Source organism: Bos grunniens, chromosome 8, assembly GCF_055505025.1.
Source record: "Bos grunniens cultivar Pamir isolate PY7600 chromosome 8, Bosgru_T2T1.0, whole genome shotgun sequence".
In the NCBI taxonomy this organism is placed as follows: Eukaryota; Metazoa; Chordata; class Mammalia; order Artiodactyla; family Bovidae; genus Bos; species Bos grunniens.
Window position 1 is genome coordinate 72,164,424 of NC_141172.1, and position 18,003 is coordinate 72,182,426.

At 44.4% G+C, this 18,003-nt stretch overlaps 1 protein-coding gene across 3 annotated transcripts in view; it reads left to right on the top strand.

Annotated features, from left to right (window-relative positions):
* The window catches only part of DOCK5 (dedicator of cytokinesis 5), a 280,689-nt gene that overhangs the window by 69,387 nt on the left and 193,299 nt on the right, over positions 1–18,003 (top strand). For all 3 annotated transcript variants that reach the window (XR_015170066.1, XM_086416473.1, XM_086416474.1), the window contains exon 2: positions 9,237–9,320. Coding sequence is in view for 1 of the 3 variants with exons in the window: in XM_086416473.1 (XP_086272599.1) it covers positions 9,237–9,320 (84 nt within the window). In the remaining 2 variants the exon portion in view is untranslated. The remainder of the gene's footprint in view (positions 1–9,236; positions 9,321–18,003) is intronic.

An 18,003-nucleotide genomic window follows, 5' to 3' on the forward strand; every position in this document is an offset into this window, starting at 1 on the left:
AGCTGAGCACTGAAGAATTGATGCTTTTGAAATGTGGTGTTGGAGAAAACTGTTGAGAGTCCCTTGGACTGCAAGGAGATCCAACCAGTCCATTCTAAAGGAGATCAGTCCTGGTGTTCATTGGAAGGACTGATGCTAAAGCTGAAACTCCAATTCTTTGGCCCCCTCATGTGAAGAGTTGACTCATTGGAAAAGACTCTGATGCTGGGAGGGATTGGGGGCAGGAGGAGAAGGGGACGACAGAGAATGAGATGGCTGGATGGCATCACTGACTAGATGGACGTGAGTCTGAGTGAACTCTGGGAGTTGGTGATGGACAGGGAGGCCTGGCGTGCTGCAGTTTATGGGGTCGCAAAGAGTCAGACATGACTGAGCGACTGAATTGAACTGAGAAGAACCTGATGATAATGCCTTATCTGATTAAGGAAAGATGTTCTGGTCTTGTTAATATGTTAATTTTGTTTTTTTTACTTCTTCATTAAAATCCTTCCTTAGTTGCCCTCTGGTTTCTCTCTCTCTCTCTGTCTCTCTCTCTCAAAAGAGGTCAGCTGAAAAGAACAGCAGCTAGTAGAAGTGTAAGCATGGTGACATTAGAATACATACCTTTAGTGCTACTCCCAGGTGGAGAGTACATGTGAGGCCACGATTGAGGCATCCTTGGTGTTGTCAGTAACACCCTGAGTCCTCAGTTGAATCACTGCAGAAATGCTTGGAAAGGGCAGCAAGAAGATGGTTAAAATCCTGAGCTATTCCTAGACTCTCTTGCTGTTTCTTAGGGGAGCTTTGTACTTTTCTTGTTGTTGTGCAGTTGCCCGACTCTTATGACCTTATGACCTGCAGCTTCCCTGTCCTTCATCATCTCCTGGAGTTTGTTCATCCCCATTGAGTTGGTGAGGTCATCCAACCATCTCATTCTCTGCCACCCCTTCTCCTTTTGCCTTCAGTCTTTCCCAGCATCAGGGTCTTTTCCAATGAGTTGGCTTTTCACATCAGGTGGCCAAAGTATTAGAGCTTCAACATCAGTCCTTCAATGAATATTCAGGGTTGATTTCCTTTAGGATTGATTGATTGGATATCCTTGCTGTCCAAGGGACTCTGAAGACTCATCTCCAGCACCACAGTTCGAAAGCATCAATGTTTTGGTGCGCAGCCTTCTTTATGGTCCAACTCTCACACATCCGTACGTGACTACTGGAGAAACTATAGCTTTGACTCTATGGACCTTTGTTGGGAAAGTGATGTCTCTGCTTTTTAATACACTGTCTGGGTTTGTCATAGCTTTCCTTCCAAGGAGCAAGCTTTGTATTTAGCTGCCTGCAATAAAATGGGTTTGCTGTCCTTAAGGACACCTGCCTTTCATTGTCTAACTTTACCTGGGAGAACTGCTGAGGATAGCTTGTTCTATTACCTCTACAGTTCTTCCTGATTCCCAGTTTTCACTGAATGACTTCTACTGTTCTATTGGTGAGGGTTGTTGTATCCATCTTTGAGGATATGACTGCCACCGTGCCCCAAATGGGAAGCCAGACAGAGCCAGAAAGGGGAAAGGGGCAGGTGACTGCTGTGTCTGCCACTTGTTATCTTCCTCGAGGTTCTGCTGCATTCTCTTCTTTGGAAAAATATACTGGTACATCCATTTCTTACTTAGAGAAGCTGTGGCGTAAAGCTCCCAGTGTTTGTAGAACAAAGACTTTCTATTTTACAATTTTGAATTGCCTTGTTTTAGCTTTCCTCCTTTGTTGTTGTTCAGTTGCTCAGTCATGTCCAACTCTTTGCAGCCCCATGGACTGCAGCCCGCCAGGCTTGCCTGTCCTTCACCATCTCCCGGAGTTTGCTCAAACTCATGTCCATTGAATTGATGATGCCAGCCAACCGTCTCATCCTCTGTCGCCCCCTTCTCATGCCCTCAGTCTTTCTCAGCATCAGGGTCTTTTCCAGTGAGTTGGCTCTTCGCATCAGGTGGCCAAAGTATTGGAGCTTCAGCATCAGTCCTTCCAATGAATATTCAGGACTGATTTCCTTTATGATTGACTGGTTTTATCTCCTTGCGGTTCAGGGGACTCTCAAGAGTCTTCTCCAGCACCACAGTTTGAAAGCATCAATTCTTTGACCTTTTTAGTCTTTTTTTTCTTTTGGCCATTCTGTGTGGCTTATAGGATCTTAGTTCCCAGACCAGGAGTTGAACGCATACCCCTTGCAATGGAAGGGCAGAGTCTTCACTACTGGACTACCAGGAAAGTCCACAGTCTACCGTTCTACTGGCTGGAAGTAGGCAGATCAAGATAAAAAGGAAAATGATGACGTTTGATCATCTTGTTAATATTCTGGAGTAGCAGACAACTCAGATTGGGAGCTTGTTCTGTGTTTGTTGGCTCTTTCTTTCATACACACTACCAAACACTATAATAGACCATGTCAGGTTCTAGTTATTCTTTGGGGGCTGTAATTTGAGGATTCATGAAAGAACCTAATTTATCAAAAAGATTAAATACTAGTAACCCATCAACTTTTCATTGTCAGAATCAGTCCTCATATTGGCACTTATCAGTCTATTCTATTGGTTTTTGTTGCATGATCCTAAAATCAGTCAATCCTAAAGGAAATCAACCCTGAATATTCACTGGACTGATGCTGAAGCTCTAATACTTTGGCCCCCTGATGCGAAGAGCTGACTCATTGGAAAAGACCCTGGTGCTGGGAAGGATTGAAGGCAGGCGGAGAAGGGGAGGCCAGAGGACGAGATGGTTGGATGGCATCACTGACTCAGTCGACATGGGTTTGAGCAAATTTCCGGAGAGAGTGAAGGACAGGGAAGCCTGGCGTGCTGCAGTCCATGGGGTCACAAAGAGTCATACACGACTGAGCAACTGAACAACAGCAGCAATCCCAAGACCTCAAATTTCTTCTCTTTTCCTCTGTCTTTTAAAAGTCTGGTTCAAAAGAAAAGGCCAGGCCAAATCAAAGATGTGGTAAAATGCAAACTGTTTTACATTTGTAGACATACCGTCTTGTCTAGTTGGCTCTACAAAATTATACTTTAGCGACATAAACAGTAAGCTGCTTAGGGCAGAATTCCAGGAGCTCGTCTTTCACAGCAGCTAGCAAGTCAGTTCATACACAGCAACTCACAGTTCTTGTTTAATTTCCTCAGACAAAACAAGAGATTGTGGTGGTGCCTGCTGATTTGAAAGGACACAAATTGTTTGTCTTCCCTCTTATCATAACCTCCTGAATCAGGGGGCTTGCAGCCACAGTTACTCTTCGTGTCATCCGGTCCAATGCATAGTTTACAGATGGAAACTGAGGCCCTAGACGAACCAGGTCATGCTTGTGTCACTGGCAGAATTGAGTCTGTTTTGTTCAGTCCAAAGGGTTTCCTTTATTTCTCCTTTCTCTGTCTTCCTCTGTAGCATTTATTCACATTCCAGGGAGAAAACACAATCCACTGAGTGCATTAGTTGTACGCCTGAAATAGCATCAGGCAAACAGACAACATGATCACCAATTACTAGTTTATATGGTAAAGCTTGTTTGAGGAGGTTGGAGTCTTAAAGAATGAGGGGATTCTTTAAAAAAAAAATTTTTTTTTTTAAGTTTTTGGCTGTGCAAAAGCCAAAGACCAAAACATTTTGGTCTTTGTTGCTGCATGGGCTTTTCTCTAGTTGTGGCGAGCAGGGGCTACTCGCTAGTTACAGGGCATGGGCTTCTCATTGCCGTGGCTTCTCTCGTGGAGCACGGGCTTTAGGGCACATGGGTTCCATAGTTGCAGCTCCCAGGCTCTAGAGCACAGGCTCAGTAGTTGTGGCACACAGGCTTTAGTTGCTCCGCAGCATGTGGGATCTTCCCGGCTCAGGGATCGAACCTGTCACCTGCATTGGCAGGCTGAATTTTTTTTTTTTTTTTTTACTACTGAGCCACCAGGGAAGCCCGTAGTGAGAGAATTCTAAGAGTTGGATACACTGAGTGGTTGAGCACACATACACACACACACACATAAGGCAGACAACATACTGAGAATCGGTCAGGCTCTTTTCTTTGCTCATAGACTCTTCCAGGGCATCTCTTTGCCATCATGGACCAGTCTGGTAAAATGGGATGAATAGGTCATCATTGGGCCGTATTAGTAACAGCTTTGCTGCTCATAAAGCTGGGTTCCTCGGAGCAAGGTGCTGACCCTTTGAGTCTCTGTTTCCTCGTTAAATAATATGGTAATTGGCAGCCATTCCATACAATGACTGCATTCCATATGGAAGTGAAACCATAAACTGCAACGGAAATGAAGTATATTACAGAGGGTGAGGGAAGGGCATGGTTCAAAAGTGCGGACTTGGCATGAATAGAGGTCATTGTAAGTGATTGGAAATCTTGTTAGTACTTCAGTCCGAAGACGTGAAACAGACAGCACAAGTGTGACTGGTGACTTGGCATTCCAGCAGAAGGCATTGTTGAAGGATGTTTCCTAAGTGAAGCTCTTTGAAGGCTTATGTTGGAAAGATAGATTGTCTTGTATAATTTGCAAATAAAAAACACAAGGGAATGATTGGATACCCCTTTCTTGAGTGGTGGGAGACCATAACTGCTGCTTCTGGGGGAAGCAGGGAAATAATCTGAAAGTTTGGGGAAGAAGTGGTAAATAACTGAATTTTGATGGATGGGTCTCATAAAAGCCACTCTTGTGCCTTGAGCCTCATCCAGTTCTTTGGAAAGACAAAATAATGTGTAACCAGGTCCCCATTCATGAGGGGTTTACCTTCTGCTTTGTGGCAGATGATAACACAAGATTATCTCTGATTAAAAATCCAAACTGTGTTGGAAAGAAAACTTGTGGAATGATGGAGAATAATGAGGTCCTTGCAGGGTGATTGTTGTTGTTGTTTAGTTGCTAAGTCATGTCTGATTCTTTGTTTCCCCATGGACTGTAGCTCACCAGACTCCTCTGTCCATGGGTTGTTCCAAGCAAGAATGCTGGAGAGTGTTGCCATTTCCTTCTCCAAGGGATCTTCTCGACCCAGGGATTGAACCTGTGTCTCCTGCTTGGCAGGCAGATTCTTTACCACTGTCACTCATCATTTGTGGAATTGCATTGTGAATGTGAGCTTTGCAGTATGCGGAAGAAAAAGATAAACCGTTGCCCCAGACAGAGGTAAACTGTGAGTGGGGCACAGAATTTAGGAGAGATTATGAGTCTCAACTGAAGCAGAGGGTCAATTTGGCAGATGATGAAGCAGCAGTGGATAATTAAGGCCAGGATAATTTGGGGAGCACTTTGATTGTCAGGCTTAGGAATCTAGGATTTAAGGTGGCGCCTTGGTAAAGAATCCTCCTGCCAATTCAGGAGACTTAAGAGAGGTGGATTCAGCCCCTGGGTCAGGAACTTCCCCTGGAGAAGGAGATGGCAACCCACTCAAGAATTCCTGCCTGGAAAATTCCATAGACGAAGCCGGCAGGCTACATTCCATGGGGTCCCAAAGAGTTGGACACAACTGAGCGAGTAAATAGCAATAGCCTGTGGTGTGCGTGCGTGCGTACCTGTGTTTGCAGCAGTCCTTGGTACACGTTTGGAGCTTGGGGCTACAGTGCCAGCTGCAGCCGTGGGGCGCCTCTGCTCGCTCTCCTGGTGACTAAGAACAAGGAAGACATGAAGCTTGGTGGTTACATAATACACTGTGACACGGCAGCCTCCCTACTTCCTGATTCCATCCGCTGATGGGGCCAGAGCAAGGAACCGGTCCGGTGGGAGGCAGTGAATGCGGCTCGGGGGAGTTAGAGATGAAGACCGACATTTTCCATAGAGAACCAGCGGTATACTTAGTAGGCAAAACATTTGAATCAAGTAGCGGTCAGATGAAGGAAGTGAATTTCAGTGGAACAGGAGCTGTGGCCTTGTGGCCCGTGAAAGCATCTAGAAACCGGGAACTAACTCCTTCTGCTGAATTCGGTGCAGTTTCTCCCAGACCACTTCATCAGCCTGCCCTTGTTCTGAATTCATAATACAGTCTAAAAGCTCAGTAGTCGATCACCTCCAACATACCTCTAGGAGTCTGTGCCAAGGCTATAGAAGAACACGTATTTGATTGATTCTCTTCACAAAGAGAGGCTGCTTGAACATGTATACACTACTACATTTTAAATGGATAGCCAACAAGGACCTACTGTACAGCACAGGGAACTCTGCTCCATGTCATGTGGCAGCCTGGGTGGGAGGGGAGCCTCAGGGAGAATGGGTATATGTATCTGTATATGTATGGCTGAGTCCCTTTGCTGTCCACCTGAAACTATCACAACATTGTTAGTGGCTATATGCCAATACAAAATACAATGTTTAATTTTGTTTTTTTAAAGAAGCCACTTGAAAATGTGGGGCTGGTAGTCTGCTCCTTCCTTTCCGAGATAGACTGATGGGAGCCCGAGTCTATTGGCAGTCTGCTGAACCAGGTGGATAGCCGGCTCAGGAAAAGAGCAGGAGGCAATGGCTACTGTTCACGACTGGCAATGGCAGGGTTACCGTTCTTCCCTTTTTAATGACCCTTGTGGGATCTGGCAAATGGATTGAGTGACCAGCCTCATGTTCATCAGAGCTGCAGAGATGGGGAATCTCATGGACTCCTTGGATCCTCAGGTACATGGATAGAACCCAATCTCTAAGGTGGTTCTTTCTCCCTGAAGGGAAGCAGCTCACTCATTATGAGAGAGGGCAAGAAATACATTTGCTTTAAAAAAAAAAAAAAGGTTTACTGAAGTCTAACACACCATAAAATCCACCCATTTTAGACAGATAGTTCATTGATTTTGAGTAAATACGCAGAGTTTGGAGACCATCAGCACCACCAAATCCCATTTTAGGATGTTTCCGTCTCTCTCTAAAGCTCCCTGGTGCCCGTTATGCTCAGTCACCATTCACACCCTCAACCCCAGGAAACAATGAAATGCCCTATGCCATTGACAGCCATTGGCTTCTTCTGGATACTACAGATAAATAAATGGAAGCCTAATATATTTTGTACATATGACTTTTGTTTCGCATAATGTCTTTGAAGGTCATCTGAGTTGCAGTGTATTCATAGTTCATTCCTTTTTATTTATTTATTTTTTAAAATATATTTATTTGAATTGGAGGCCAGTTACTTTATTGTAGTGCTTTTGCCATACATTGACATGCATCAGCCACAGTTCAATCCTTTTTAAAAAATATTTATTTCTATTTTATTTGGCTGCACTGAGTCTTAGTTGTGGCATGCAGGATCATTCATTGTGGCATGTGGGATCTAATTCCCTGACCAGGGATCAAACTCAGGCCCCCTGCACTGGGAGTATGAAGTCTTACTGGATCACCAGAAAGGTCCCTTTTATTCTTTTTTATTGCTGAGTAATTTCATTGTATGGACAGACCATATTTTATATATCCATTGATTCTTAAGTGAATGAGTTGTTTCTGGTGTTTGGCTGTTATAAATAATGCTGCTGTGTTGGCTTCTTGTCAATGTCCTTACAATGTCCAATGACCACAAACTTGGTGACTTGAACAACAGGATTTTCTTCTCTCACAGATCTGAAGGTCAGAGATCGAAAATCAAGGTGTTGACCGCCTGTGCTCCTTCTAGAGGCTCTCAGGGAATTCTGTTCCTTGTCCCTTCTAGCTTCTAGTGGTGATGCCAATCCTTGACTTGAGGTCACGTTACTTCACCCTGTGCCTCCAACCTCATGCTGCCTTCTCTTCTGTAAATCTCTTAAAACTCCCTCTGTCTCTCTCTTATCTGGATACATAGGATTGTGTTTAGGTCACAGCCTGAATTTTCAGAATAACCTCCTCTCCTATCTTTATCTTGTTTTTTGCTACCTTGAAACACTTGCATGTTTCAAAATCTGATGTGTATCTTTGCCGGGGGGGGGGGGGGGGGGGGGGGGGGGGGGAGGGGGGTTGGTATTTTTCTGCATACGACAGTGACTTTGAATATTCACATGAAGTTGTGTGTTGACATGTTTCCCTTTCTCTTTGTAAATAACTAGGAGTAGAATTGCTGGGTTGCATGTTTAACTTTTTAAGAAACTGTCAAACTGAGAGGTTATATCATTTTACATTCCTACTGGTAATGCATAAGGGTTCCAGTTTCTCCACATTCCTGCCAAGTCTGCCTTTTAAAAGTTACAGCCATTCTAGTGGGTGTGAAATTGCAGCTCCTTGTGGTTTTAATTTGCATTTCCCTGATGACTAATGGTTGTTGGACATTTTTTCTTGCTCTGATTATTCATCGTATATAATTCATGGTAAAATGTCTCTTCAGAACTCTTACCCATCTTAAAATTGGATTGTCACCTTCTTTTGGAGGTACAAGAGTTAGTCTGCTGTTTTTCACCATCTGGTCCAGTCCTGAGTGCTGTGCTGATGGCGATCACCTTGATGAGAAAGTGCTAAGGTGCCCCATTTCCACAGGATGCCTAGAACTGGGGGCAAGGAAGCCACTGGGGTTTAGTTTATTACTGGGCTGGGGGATGGATGGGACTCACAGTTGGCCCTTAGGCTGCCAATTACTGTCAGGGAAGCCAGGAGATGGCTCGCCCTGTGGCCAAGAGATCAGAAGCTCAGTGGTATTGTAGGCTGATAACTCTTAATATAACCATTTTAATTAAGGAGTTGTGTCTGTAATGATACATTTACTCTGTCACTTCCCATACTATACTATTAAAAAATCCCTGGTATAGGTTCCACATCTGAGTGTCTCAACACTCTGTCTCCAGTCTGTAGCACAATATGTGGAACATATCAGGCAACCAACCAAAACTTGTTGGATGGAGGAATGACTAAAATGCCAGCAGTGGGAATCCAGGAGGATGCTCTCTGCTTTTCAGAAGGGGATTCACTTGAAATGATTAAAGAGGTGGTTATTTGTTGGAGAATTGGTTCAATAACTAAAGTATGTGCTCTTTTTTTAAGTTGCGTATATTGTTTTTAATTTTGGCTGCGCTGGGTCTTCACTGTGGCACATGGCAGCGTCTCTTGTTGCAAAGCACAGGCTCTAGAGTGAGAGGGATCAGCAGTTGTGGTGCACGGGCTCAGCTGTCCTGTAGCGTGTGGGATCTTGGATCCCTGACCAAGGATTGCACCCGTGTCCCCTGCATTGGAAGGCGGATTCTTTACCACTGGACCATCAGGGAAGTTCCCTGGGTGTGCTCTTCGGTGACTTGTATTTTAAGTGCCACCGATGCCATCATTTCTGTCTTCTGTTTCTCCTTTCCAGCGATCTATAACTACAACGCCTCTCAAGATGTGGAGCTGTCCTTGCAGGTTGGAGACACAGTTCACATCCTGGAAATGTATGAGGGTAAGTCTGGATGGCCTTCTGCCAGATGGGTGGGGAGGCCCGAGCAGTGTGAGTTACTTACTCATAAGGCTCTTGGAGCAAACATCAACACAGTTTACTTCCTGAAGCAATGCTAGTAAAAATCTAGGAAGCGCTTAGGGTTTTGTACCAGGGTGGTTTCAAAACAGCCAGCTGAGTGCCTGAGCACAGATGTGCTCAGAGACCAGAATCAAAATATGTGACTCTGCAATCTGTAAGTTACAATGCTCTTGTGTATCCCCATCCTATTTAATTCTGATGACAGTCCTCTAAGGGTGGCAAGGCAGTGTTTATTTTTTCTAATTAAGGAAAAATATATATGACTGACTTTCAAAACTATAGAACTCTTTTTTTAAAAGGTTTTGTTTATTTTTGGCTCTGTTGCCTTGCTTTCTCTAGTTGGGGCGAGCAGAGGCTACTACTCTTTGTTGCAATGCTCGAACTTCTTCTTGGGGTGTCTTGTTGTGGAGCACAGGCTCTAGGTGCGTGGGCTTCTATTTACAACACACAGGCTCAGTAGTTGTGCACACGGGCTTCATTGTTCCATAGCATGTGGAATCTTACTGGATCAGGGATCGAACCCCTATCGTCTGCATTGGCAGGCAGATTCTTATTCTCTATGCCACCAGGGAAGTCAAAAACTATAGAACTCTTAAAAATTACATGAGTACCCCACACTCACTTTTTTAAATGTAGGAAACATAATGCTCGTTTTATACTTGAGAAAACTAATATTCAGAGAAAATAATATACCTTGTGTCATACAGCTAGTGACAGAACCAGGTGAAATGAGACACTTGATTTCTGGTGGCTTCTCATGAAGCAGGACCCTAATATGTGAAAGATGGTGTCTTTTCATAGGTACTGTGAATAGATCAGATCAGATCAGATCAGTCGCTCAGTCGTGTCCGACTCTTTGCAACCCCATGAATAAATAGGGAGAGCATATAATTCAACTGGGCTTCTCAGGTGGAACTAGTGGCAAAGAGCCTGCCTTCCCTGTGCAGGAGACTCCAGAGACACAGGTTCTATCCCTGTGTTGGAAATATCCCCTGGAGGAGGGCATGACAACCCACTCCCATATTCTTGCCTAGAGAATCCCATGGACAAAGGAGCCTGGCGGGCTTTGGTCCATAGGGTCACAAAGAGTCAGACACGACTGAAACAACTTAGCATGTACACATAATTCAGGTTCAAAAAGGCAAAAGAGTTTATTTCTTAGTAAAATTCTCTCAGATAAAATAATTAAATTGATTTAATAAAAAAAAAAGTGACTCTGGATGCAGAAGGCCCTGGCTCCGGAGGAGACAAGTGCATCACTGGGCTGATGGGAGATCAAAGGCAGCATGGCTGATGAAGTGGCTCGCTCTTCTCACCTCTGAGTGTTGCCAGACTTGGGGAGAAACGAGGGAGAGACTTACTGGTGTTGCTGAAATTCCTTCAAAGAATTAGGTCAGGGCGACTGTAGGTGCCGAAAGCCTTCTAGTATATTTCCTGCAACTAGATCGGGTTGGGGGGCAGGGTGTCCCAGTTAACCTGTAAGTGGACTGTTGGACAGTATCCAGGCTCCCAGCTCATCTGAAGAGCACAGGTCATGGGTGCACTCATGCCACCCCACCCCAGACTTCTCACTACCACCCTAAATCCTAGTAGAACTCCAGTGTTGCCACATTTCTAATCCAAATGCCTAGAGCACAACAAACACGTCTCTAGGCCACTGACATTGAGAATCAAGGCAAAAAACTGAGAATCCATTTATTCTTTCTGAAGACTGGGGTAGGAATGAGGTGGAAGTGAGGCAGATTTTTCTCATATGGTGAGTTTCCCTCGTGGCTCAGATGGTAAAGAATCTGCCTGCAGTGCAGGAGATTTGGGTTTGATACCTGGGTTGGGAAGATACCCTGGAATAAGACATGGCAACCCACTCCAGAATTCTTGCCTCGAGAATCCCATGGACAGAGGAGCCTGGTGGGCTACAGTCCATGGGGTCACAAAGAGTCAGACATGACTAAGCGACTAAGCAGAGCACAGAGGCTTGTTAGGACAAGAACTGTGAATTTGCAGGGTCTGGTCCCACCACATAAATGGTTGTGATCATGGCATTGTGAGGGTGGTTTTCTAGAATCCACCTCGGCTTCTGAGGTTCAGACAGACAGACACAGGATGGAGAAGAGGAGATGGGAAGTTAAAAGGACAGGAAGTAGGGCTCAGCCACAGAAAAGCTAAGCTGTCTGCTGCATTGCGTAGAAGATTCCACTGTTACTGCTGCTTCCCTTTGGTTTTAGGCAAAGAGTTGGTAGTTTGCATTATCCTTCTACCTGTCACACACTTCAGAGTGTTGATGTGCAGCTTCTGCAGGTGGGGAGGAGGAAGGGAGGGAGGGCTGCATGGTCTCTTCCCTCTCTGCTGTCTCTCTCCCATTTTTATTCACACCATCTCAGGTCCAGTCATATGTCAGTTCTATGGTATCAGCAAGACACAGGGATAATCTACTTACATTCTTGAGCTCCTTTGCATATTAAACATGGCCTTACTAGGTCATGCCACTTGGTCAGGGGCCAGATCAATCCATTCTACTTTTTATGGGCTTCCCTGCTGGCTCAGGTGGTAAAGAATCTGCCTGTAGTGCAGGAGACCTGGGTTTAATCCCTGGGTTGGGAAGATCCCCTGGAGAAGGGAATGGCAACACACTCCAGTATTCTTGCCTGGAGAATCCCCATGGACAGAGGAGCCTGGTGGGCTGCGGTCCATGTGATTGCAAAGAGTTGGACATGATTGATCAACTAAGCACAGCACATCACCCTTTATGGGGACACACATTTTTCCACTGTACATGTAAGACACGTGAAAAGTTTCTATAGGCTTGAAAATAAATTATATTTTACTGGTATTGGGTATGATTTCTATAGATGGCAATTAGATTCTGATTTTATCCCTGTTTTTTCCCCCAAATTTGCTATGTGCTAATCTTCTTTTGAATTTCTGTTACTGAGAGAGCTGTGTTAAATCTTCCACCACTGTAGTTTGTGTCGGTTTATGATTTGACATACGTCATATGGTTTGACATACGGTTTCAGGGTTTTTTGCGGTCTGTATTCTCAGACCTGTTCTGAGGTACATACAATTTTGAAATTGTTATATTAGACAGTCCCAACTTTGAATTCCTGTTTATAAAGCTTTGATCATTGTCTGCAGTATGCTGTCTGTTTTGTCTGAAATTGCAGCCAGTTCACGGGCAGTGCCAGGGCTCCCCTTTTTTGTCCCCCAGCTGTTCTAAATGCTGCTCAGAGACTCAAGGGATCTTTTCTTAATTCAGCAAATACCTCAAGAGGAAAGGAGCTCCCAGTGCTGGTCTCCTCTTCCTGAGTTTGGTCTTTTTCATATCTAGACCTAGTAATTCTTCACTGTACCACGTTAGCTCTTTCTGTGTGCCTGTTGTGTGCTTATGTTATACTTAAGCTTTTCTAATTGACCTGCAGAGTGTAGGAGCGAAGAGCATACAGTTGATCTGAAATCAAGTGGCTGATATCTTTTAAATACATTTTCAAAATTCTCTTTTCCTTTGTTGTTATTATTGGCATTGCTGGGCAGCATGTGGGATCTTAGTTCCCTGATCAGGGATTGAACCCATGCCCCCTGCATTGGGAGCATGGAGTCTTAACCACTGGACTGCCAGGGAAGTCCCAGAGTTATTTTTTCATATTTATGTGACACAAGCATGTTTCTGGAAATATTTGATTAATGCACTTTGTCCTCATAGGATTCACATTAATGGTCATTTTAAGTGTGTATACTATTTATACTTTACTGAGCAATCTCTCAGTTGACCACTGAACATTCCTCAAAGTAGCACTCCTACGGACCAAGGTAAGGTGGTCACTGAGCTTGGTTGACTATAAGTATAAATATACGAACACGTCTATTGTAAATACCTTCCGGAGCTTGAGTCCAAAAGCCACACTGCACCTGATGTATTACAACTCACACCGCAGTATACTTTCTGGAAGCACTGGCAGTCAGTGCTGCTAAGTCACTTCAGTCGTGTCCGACTCTGTGCGACCCCATAGACAGCAGCCAACCAGGCTCCCCCGTCCCTGGGATTCTCCAGGCAGGAACACTGGAGTGGGTTGCCATTTCTTTCTCCAATGCAGGAAAGTGAAAGTGAAGTCGCTCAGTCATGTCCACCTCTTGACGACCCCATGGACTGCAGCCTACCAGGCTCCTCTGTTCATGGGATTTTCCAGGCAAGACTACTGGAATGGGCTGCCATTGCCTTCTCCGTCAATAGAGTCATGCAAAAAACTTACTTGAACCCTGCTCTGTCTGGATTGTGATGATCCAGATGCTGTAGGTCCTCACAGCAAGAAGCAGATTTTCTTGTTACTGTGAAATGCTTGGGGGCCTGCCATAGAATTCTCATCCCAGAGAAGGATGTCAGGGACTTCCCTGGTGGTCCAGTGGCTTTCCCAGTGGCTCAGTGGGTAAAGAATCCACCTGCAGTACAGGAAATACAGGAGATGCAGGTTCGATCCCTGGGTGGGAAAGATCCCCTGGAGGAGGAAATGGCAACCAACTCCAGTATTCTTGCCTAGGGAATCTGCATGGACAGAGGAACCTGGCGGGCTACAGTCCATAGGGTCACAAAGAGTGGGACACGACCGAGCAACTAAACACACACGCAGCAGTGGTTAAGACTCCAAGCTTCCAATGCAGGGGGTGCAGGTATAATCCGTGGTTGGGAAACTTAAGATCCCACATGCCAGGGGAAAACTTTTTATTTTTGTATTTTTCCTAAAATTTTTTTTAAATTGGAGGATAATTGCTTTACAACATTGTGTTAGTTTCTGCCATACATCAACATGAATCAGCCATAAGTATACATACGTCCCCTCCCTCTTGAACCTCCCTCCCACCTCTCAAGGTTGTCACAGAGCACCAAGTTCGAGCTCCCTGCATCATATAGCTAGCGAATTCCCACTGGCTGTCTGTTTTATATATGGTAATGGATATGTTTCAGTGTTACTCTTTCAATTCGTCCCTCTCTTGCCCCCACTGTGTCTACAAGTCTGTTCTCTCTGTCTGCGTCTCCATTGCCTCCCTGCAAAAAAAAATAAGGACCTCAGTGCCTGTTCTATAAAAGTGGACACGTGTCAGGGTGTGTATGGGGGTATTTAGAGCATGAGCTTTTTCACTTCATTAATAGCCAGGTGACAGATCAGCTTTTTACAGAGATGATGATACTGGCTTAAGTTTTAAAAGTGTGTATTTTATGGGATTAATTTTTTCTAATGGTGCTCGCCTTGCCAGACAGAGCAATAGATTCTTCTATCTGCTAAGTACCTCGCATTCTTGGCTGGGTTCTCAAATTCCTTGATTATTATAGCCGGTTCAGGACACAGTGAAGGCAGGAGTGCTTTGCAGATATTCAACATGATGGAAATGCTGAGTAATAACTTGTGTTCTAGCCCTCCTCCCCCCACCTCTTTAAAAAAATAAACGAAGTAGAAACACCCACAGTACTGCCAGATGGAATTTAAGGGTGGTGCTGGCATCATTTCATGGCCCAGGGGTGGCGGGCAGGGGTGTGTCTTTGAGCTTCCTGTCTTCCTGACTCCAGGGGGTCCTCCCCGCAGACACCCTACCCCACCCTGCCTTTGAGATATTTGCGTACCAGACCTGGGTGGGCTCTTCAGGCGTGGACATGAGTCCACCTTTCCAGAACCCAGACTTGGAAATTTCTTTCCTGCCCACAACCTGCAACAGTACTGCGCAGGACTCTCTCTGTTGTTTCCCATCCTGTGGTTCAGTGAATGGTTCTCCAAGTGGTAGCTCCTTGGAGGTCTGCTCCTTCTTCATCCATGGGACCCCTGCCTACCATGGCTTCTTGTATACAGTAGGTGCTCAAGTCTATTGAACGAGTAAAGAGAGATCAAGGACAGCTAGTGTGGAGAGTAAGGGGTGTGTAGGGTCACCCCACACAGTCCCTGGTAGTACAAGGCAGGGCTTTTCTCCTTCCATGACACGCCAGCATTGCTCTGCCCTATACAGACTACCTACAGAAGGATTTGGTTATCACGTGAGTTGCTTTTTAAAAACATGGTTTTATTGAGATAGGTTTCAAATACCATCCAGTTGACCCATTTCCCTGGCAGTCTAGTGGTTAAGACTTTGCCTTTCAACGCAGGGAGGGTGGGTTCGATCCCTGGTTGGTAAGCTGGGATGCCACATGCATAAAACAGAAGCACTGTTGTAACAAATTCAATAAATACTTTTTAAATGTTCCGCATCAGGAAAAAAAAAAAGTATTTTTAAAAAAGGGGATGCAATTTAATGGCTATTTACAAAGCACTCTATTCACAGAGTAGGGCAATCATATAACTCTACTTTCAGAATGTTTTCATTATCTCCAAAGAAACCCTCTATACTCATTCATGGTTATTACCCCCCAGCTCCAGGCAACCACTAACCTAATTTCTGTCTCTATAGGTCTGCCTATTTGTTCTAAGACATTTCATGTAAGTGAAATCGTGTGACATGTGGTCCTTTGTGACTGGCTTCTTCTACTTAAAATAATCTTTTGGGGTCTCATTCATGTTGTAGCATATGTCGGTACTTCATACCTTTTTCTTTCTAAATAATAATTATTAAATGCGTAGATCGCGTTGTATTTATCCATTCATCAATTAACGGACATTAGGGTTGTTTACACTTTTTCGTTATTATGAATAATGCTACTGCCCTCAACTTGTACGTACACGTTTTGTGTAGATACATGTTTTCACTTGGGTTTATCCCTTGGAGTGAAATTGCTGGCTCATATATGAGAATTAGACCGTAAAGAATTATTGATGCTTTCTCACTATGGAGCTGGAGAAGACTCTCGAGAGTCCCTTGGACAGCAAGGAGATCAAACCAGTATGTCCTAAGGGAAATCAACCCTGAATACTCATCAGAAGGACTGATGCTGAAGCTGAAGCTCTAATACTTTGGCCACCTGATGGCGAAGAGCTGACTCAATGGAAAAGACCCTGATGCTGGAAGAGACTGAGGGTAAGAGGAGAAGGGGACGACAGAGGATGAGATGGTTGGATGGCATCACTGATTCATTGGACATGAACATGGGCAAACTACAGGAGATAGTGAAGGACGGGGAAGCCTGGCATGTTGCAGTCCGTGGGGTTGCAAAGAGTGGAACATGGCTTAGTGACTGAACAACAACAATGGCAACTCTGTATTTAACCTTTTGGGGAACTGCCAAACTTACTGCTTGAGCTTTGGCTCTAAAACAGGAGACCACAGTCCACATGAGCAAGTGTTCCATCCCTCATCCCTTATCATGGTTTCTCTCTGTGACCTTGTCCCTGAACATCATTTGTTACTAAAGATAAGGGAAGGGAGTGGAATTGACTGAGAAGATATATACTGCTCATCTTTCATAGCCCGCCTCCATGTTGCTTTCACCAACTTTTTCAGGAGACAGAAATCCGCAAGGACCAAAGCAGGTGTCCTTCCCTTTCTTCCTCTGTGGCATTGGCCTGCCTGCAGCAACTGGCTTGTTTTTGCTTGTTTATCCAGACAAAAGGTTTGTCAGTGAGACCACTATTCTCCATCTCGGTGTTCTTTCCTACCCCAGATCCATGAGCATGACTGAGAAAGCGTTGAAACCTAGGAGAGATTTCAGCTGTGGTCATCTATTCATTCAACAGGACTCACTGAGCAAGTACTATGCTCTTAGGTGCCAACGACATTTATTGAGCACAAGAGATGATACAGCACTGTTACCTAAGTAACAAAATGGCCAGGTTCCTGCTCTCTTAGGGTTTTCATTCAAGGGATAGATGATAAGACAAGTGAACAAAATCTGAGAATAAGAACATTTGGATTCTTGTAAGTGCTGTGGGGAGAAAAGGGTAGTGTTACATAGACCAGAAAGGTAAGTGAAGGTGGTGAAGAGGGAGAGAAGGACCACTTTAAAAAAAAAAAAAAAACTTATAATTTTTTATTGGATTATAGCCGATCAGCAATGTTGTGATTATTTCAGGTGAACGCAAAAGGACTCAGCCAACCATATACATGTATCCATTCTCCCCCCAAACTCTCCTCCCATCCAGGCTGCCAAATATCATTGATCAGAGTTCCCTGTGCTATACAGCAGGTCCTTGTTGGTTATCCATTTTGAATAAAGCAGTGTGTACACAGGACCACTTTAGATTGGACAGTTTTGTTTCTATCTTATCTAGGTTTAGCTGTCCCTGGGCAATACATTTGAATTCTCTTTATGTCATGGTCACTTCATCTAAAATAGGGTCACTGTTTGAATTGAAAGTGATTAAACCAAAGTGACTTAAAAAGTCAGGTTTCTGCATCCCTTCAGCCATGAAGCCCTCCTCTCCTGTAATTAACCAGATTCCAGTCACAAGAGATTTCTTGCCCAGGGTCTGTCGTTCCATCAGCAGGTATTAGTCTCCTGCCTTTGCTTCATATCCATTAGTTAACTTGTTTTCACCTCCATAAACCACTCAAAAGCTCAAGAGAGACAGTGACTGGTGTGAACAGTGTTTTCTGGGGGTAAACAGAACAAATTTGGCTCCTGTTGGAAATAACAAAATGAGATTATGTCTCAAAGGCCTTCCAAGCTCTACAGAGGCAGGCATAGAGTAAAGTT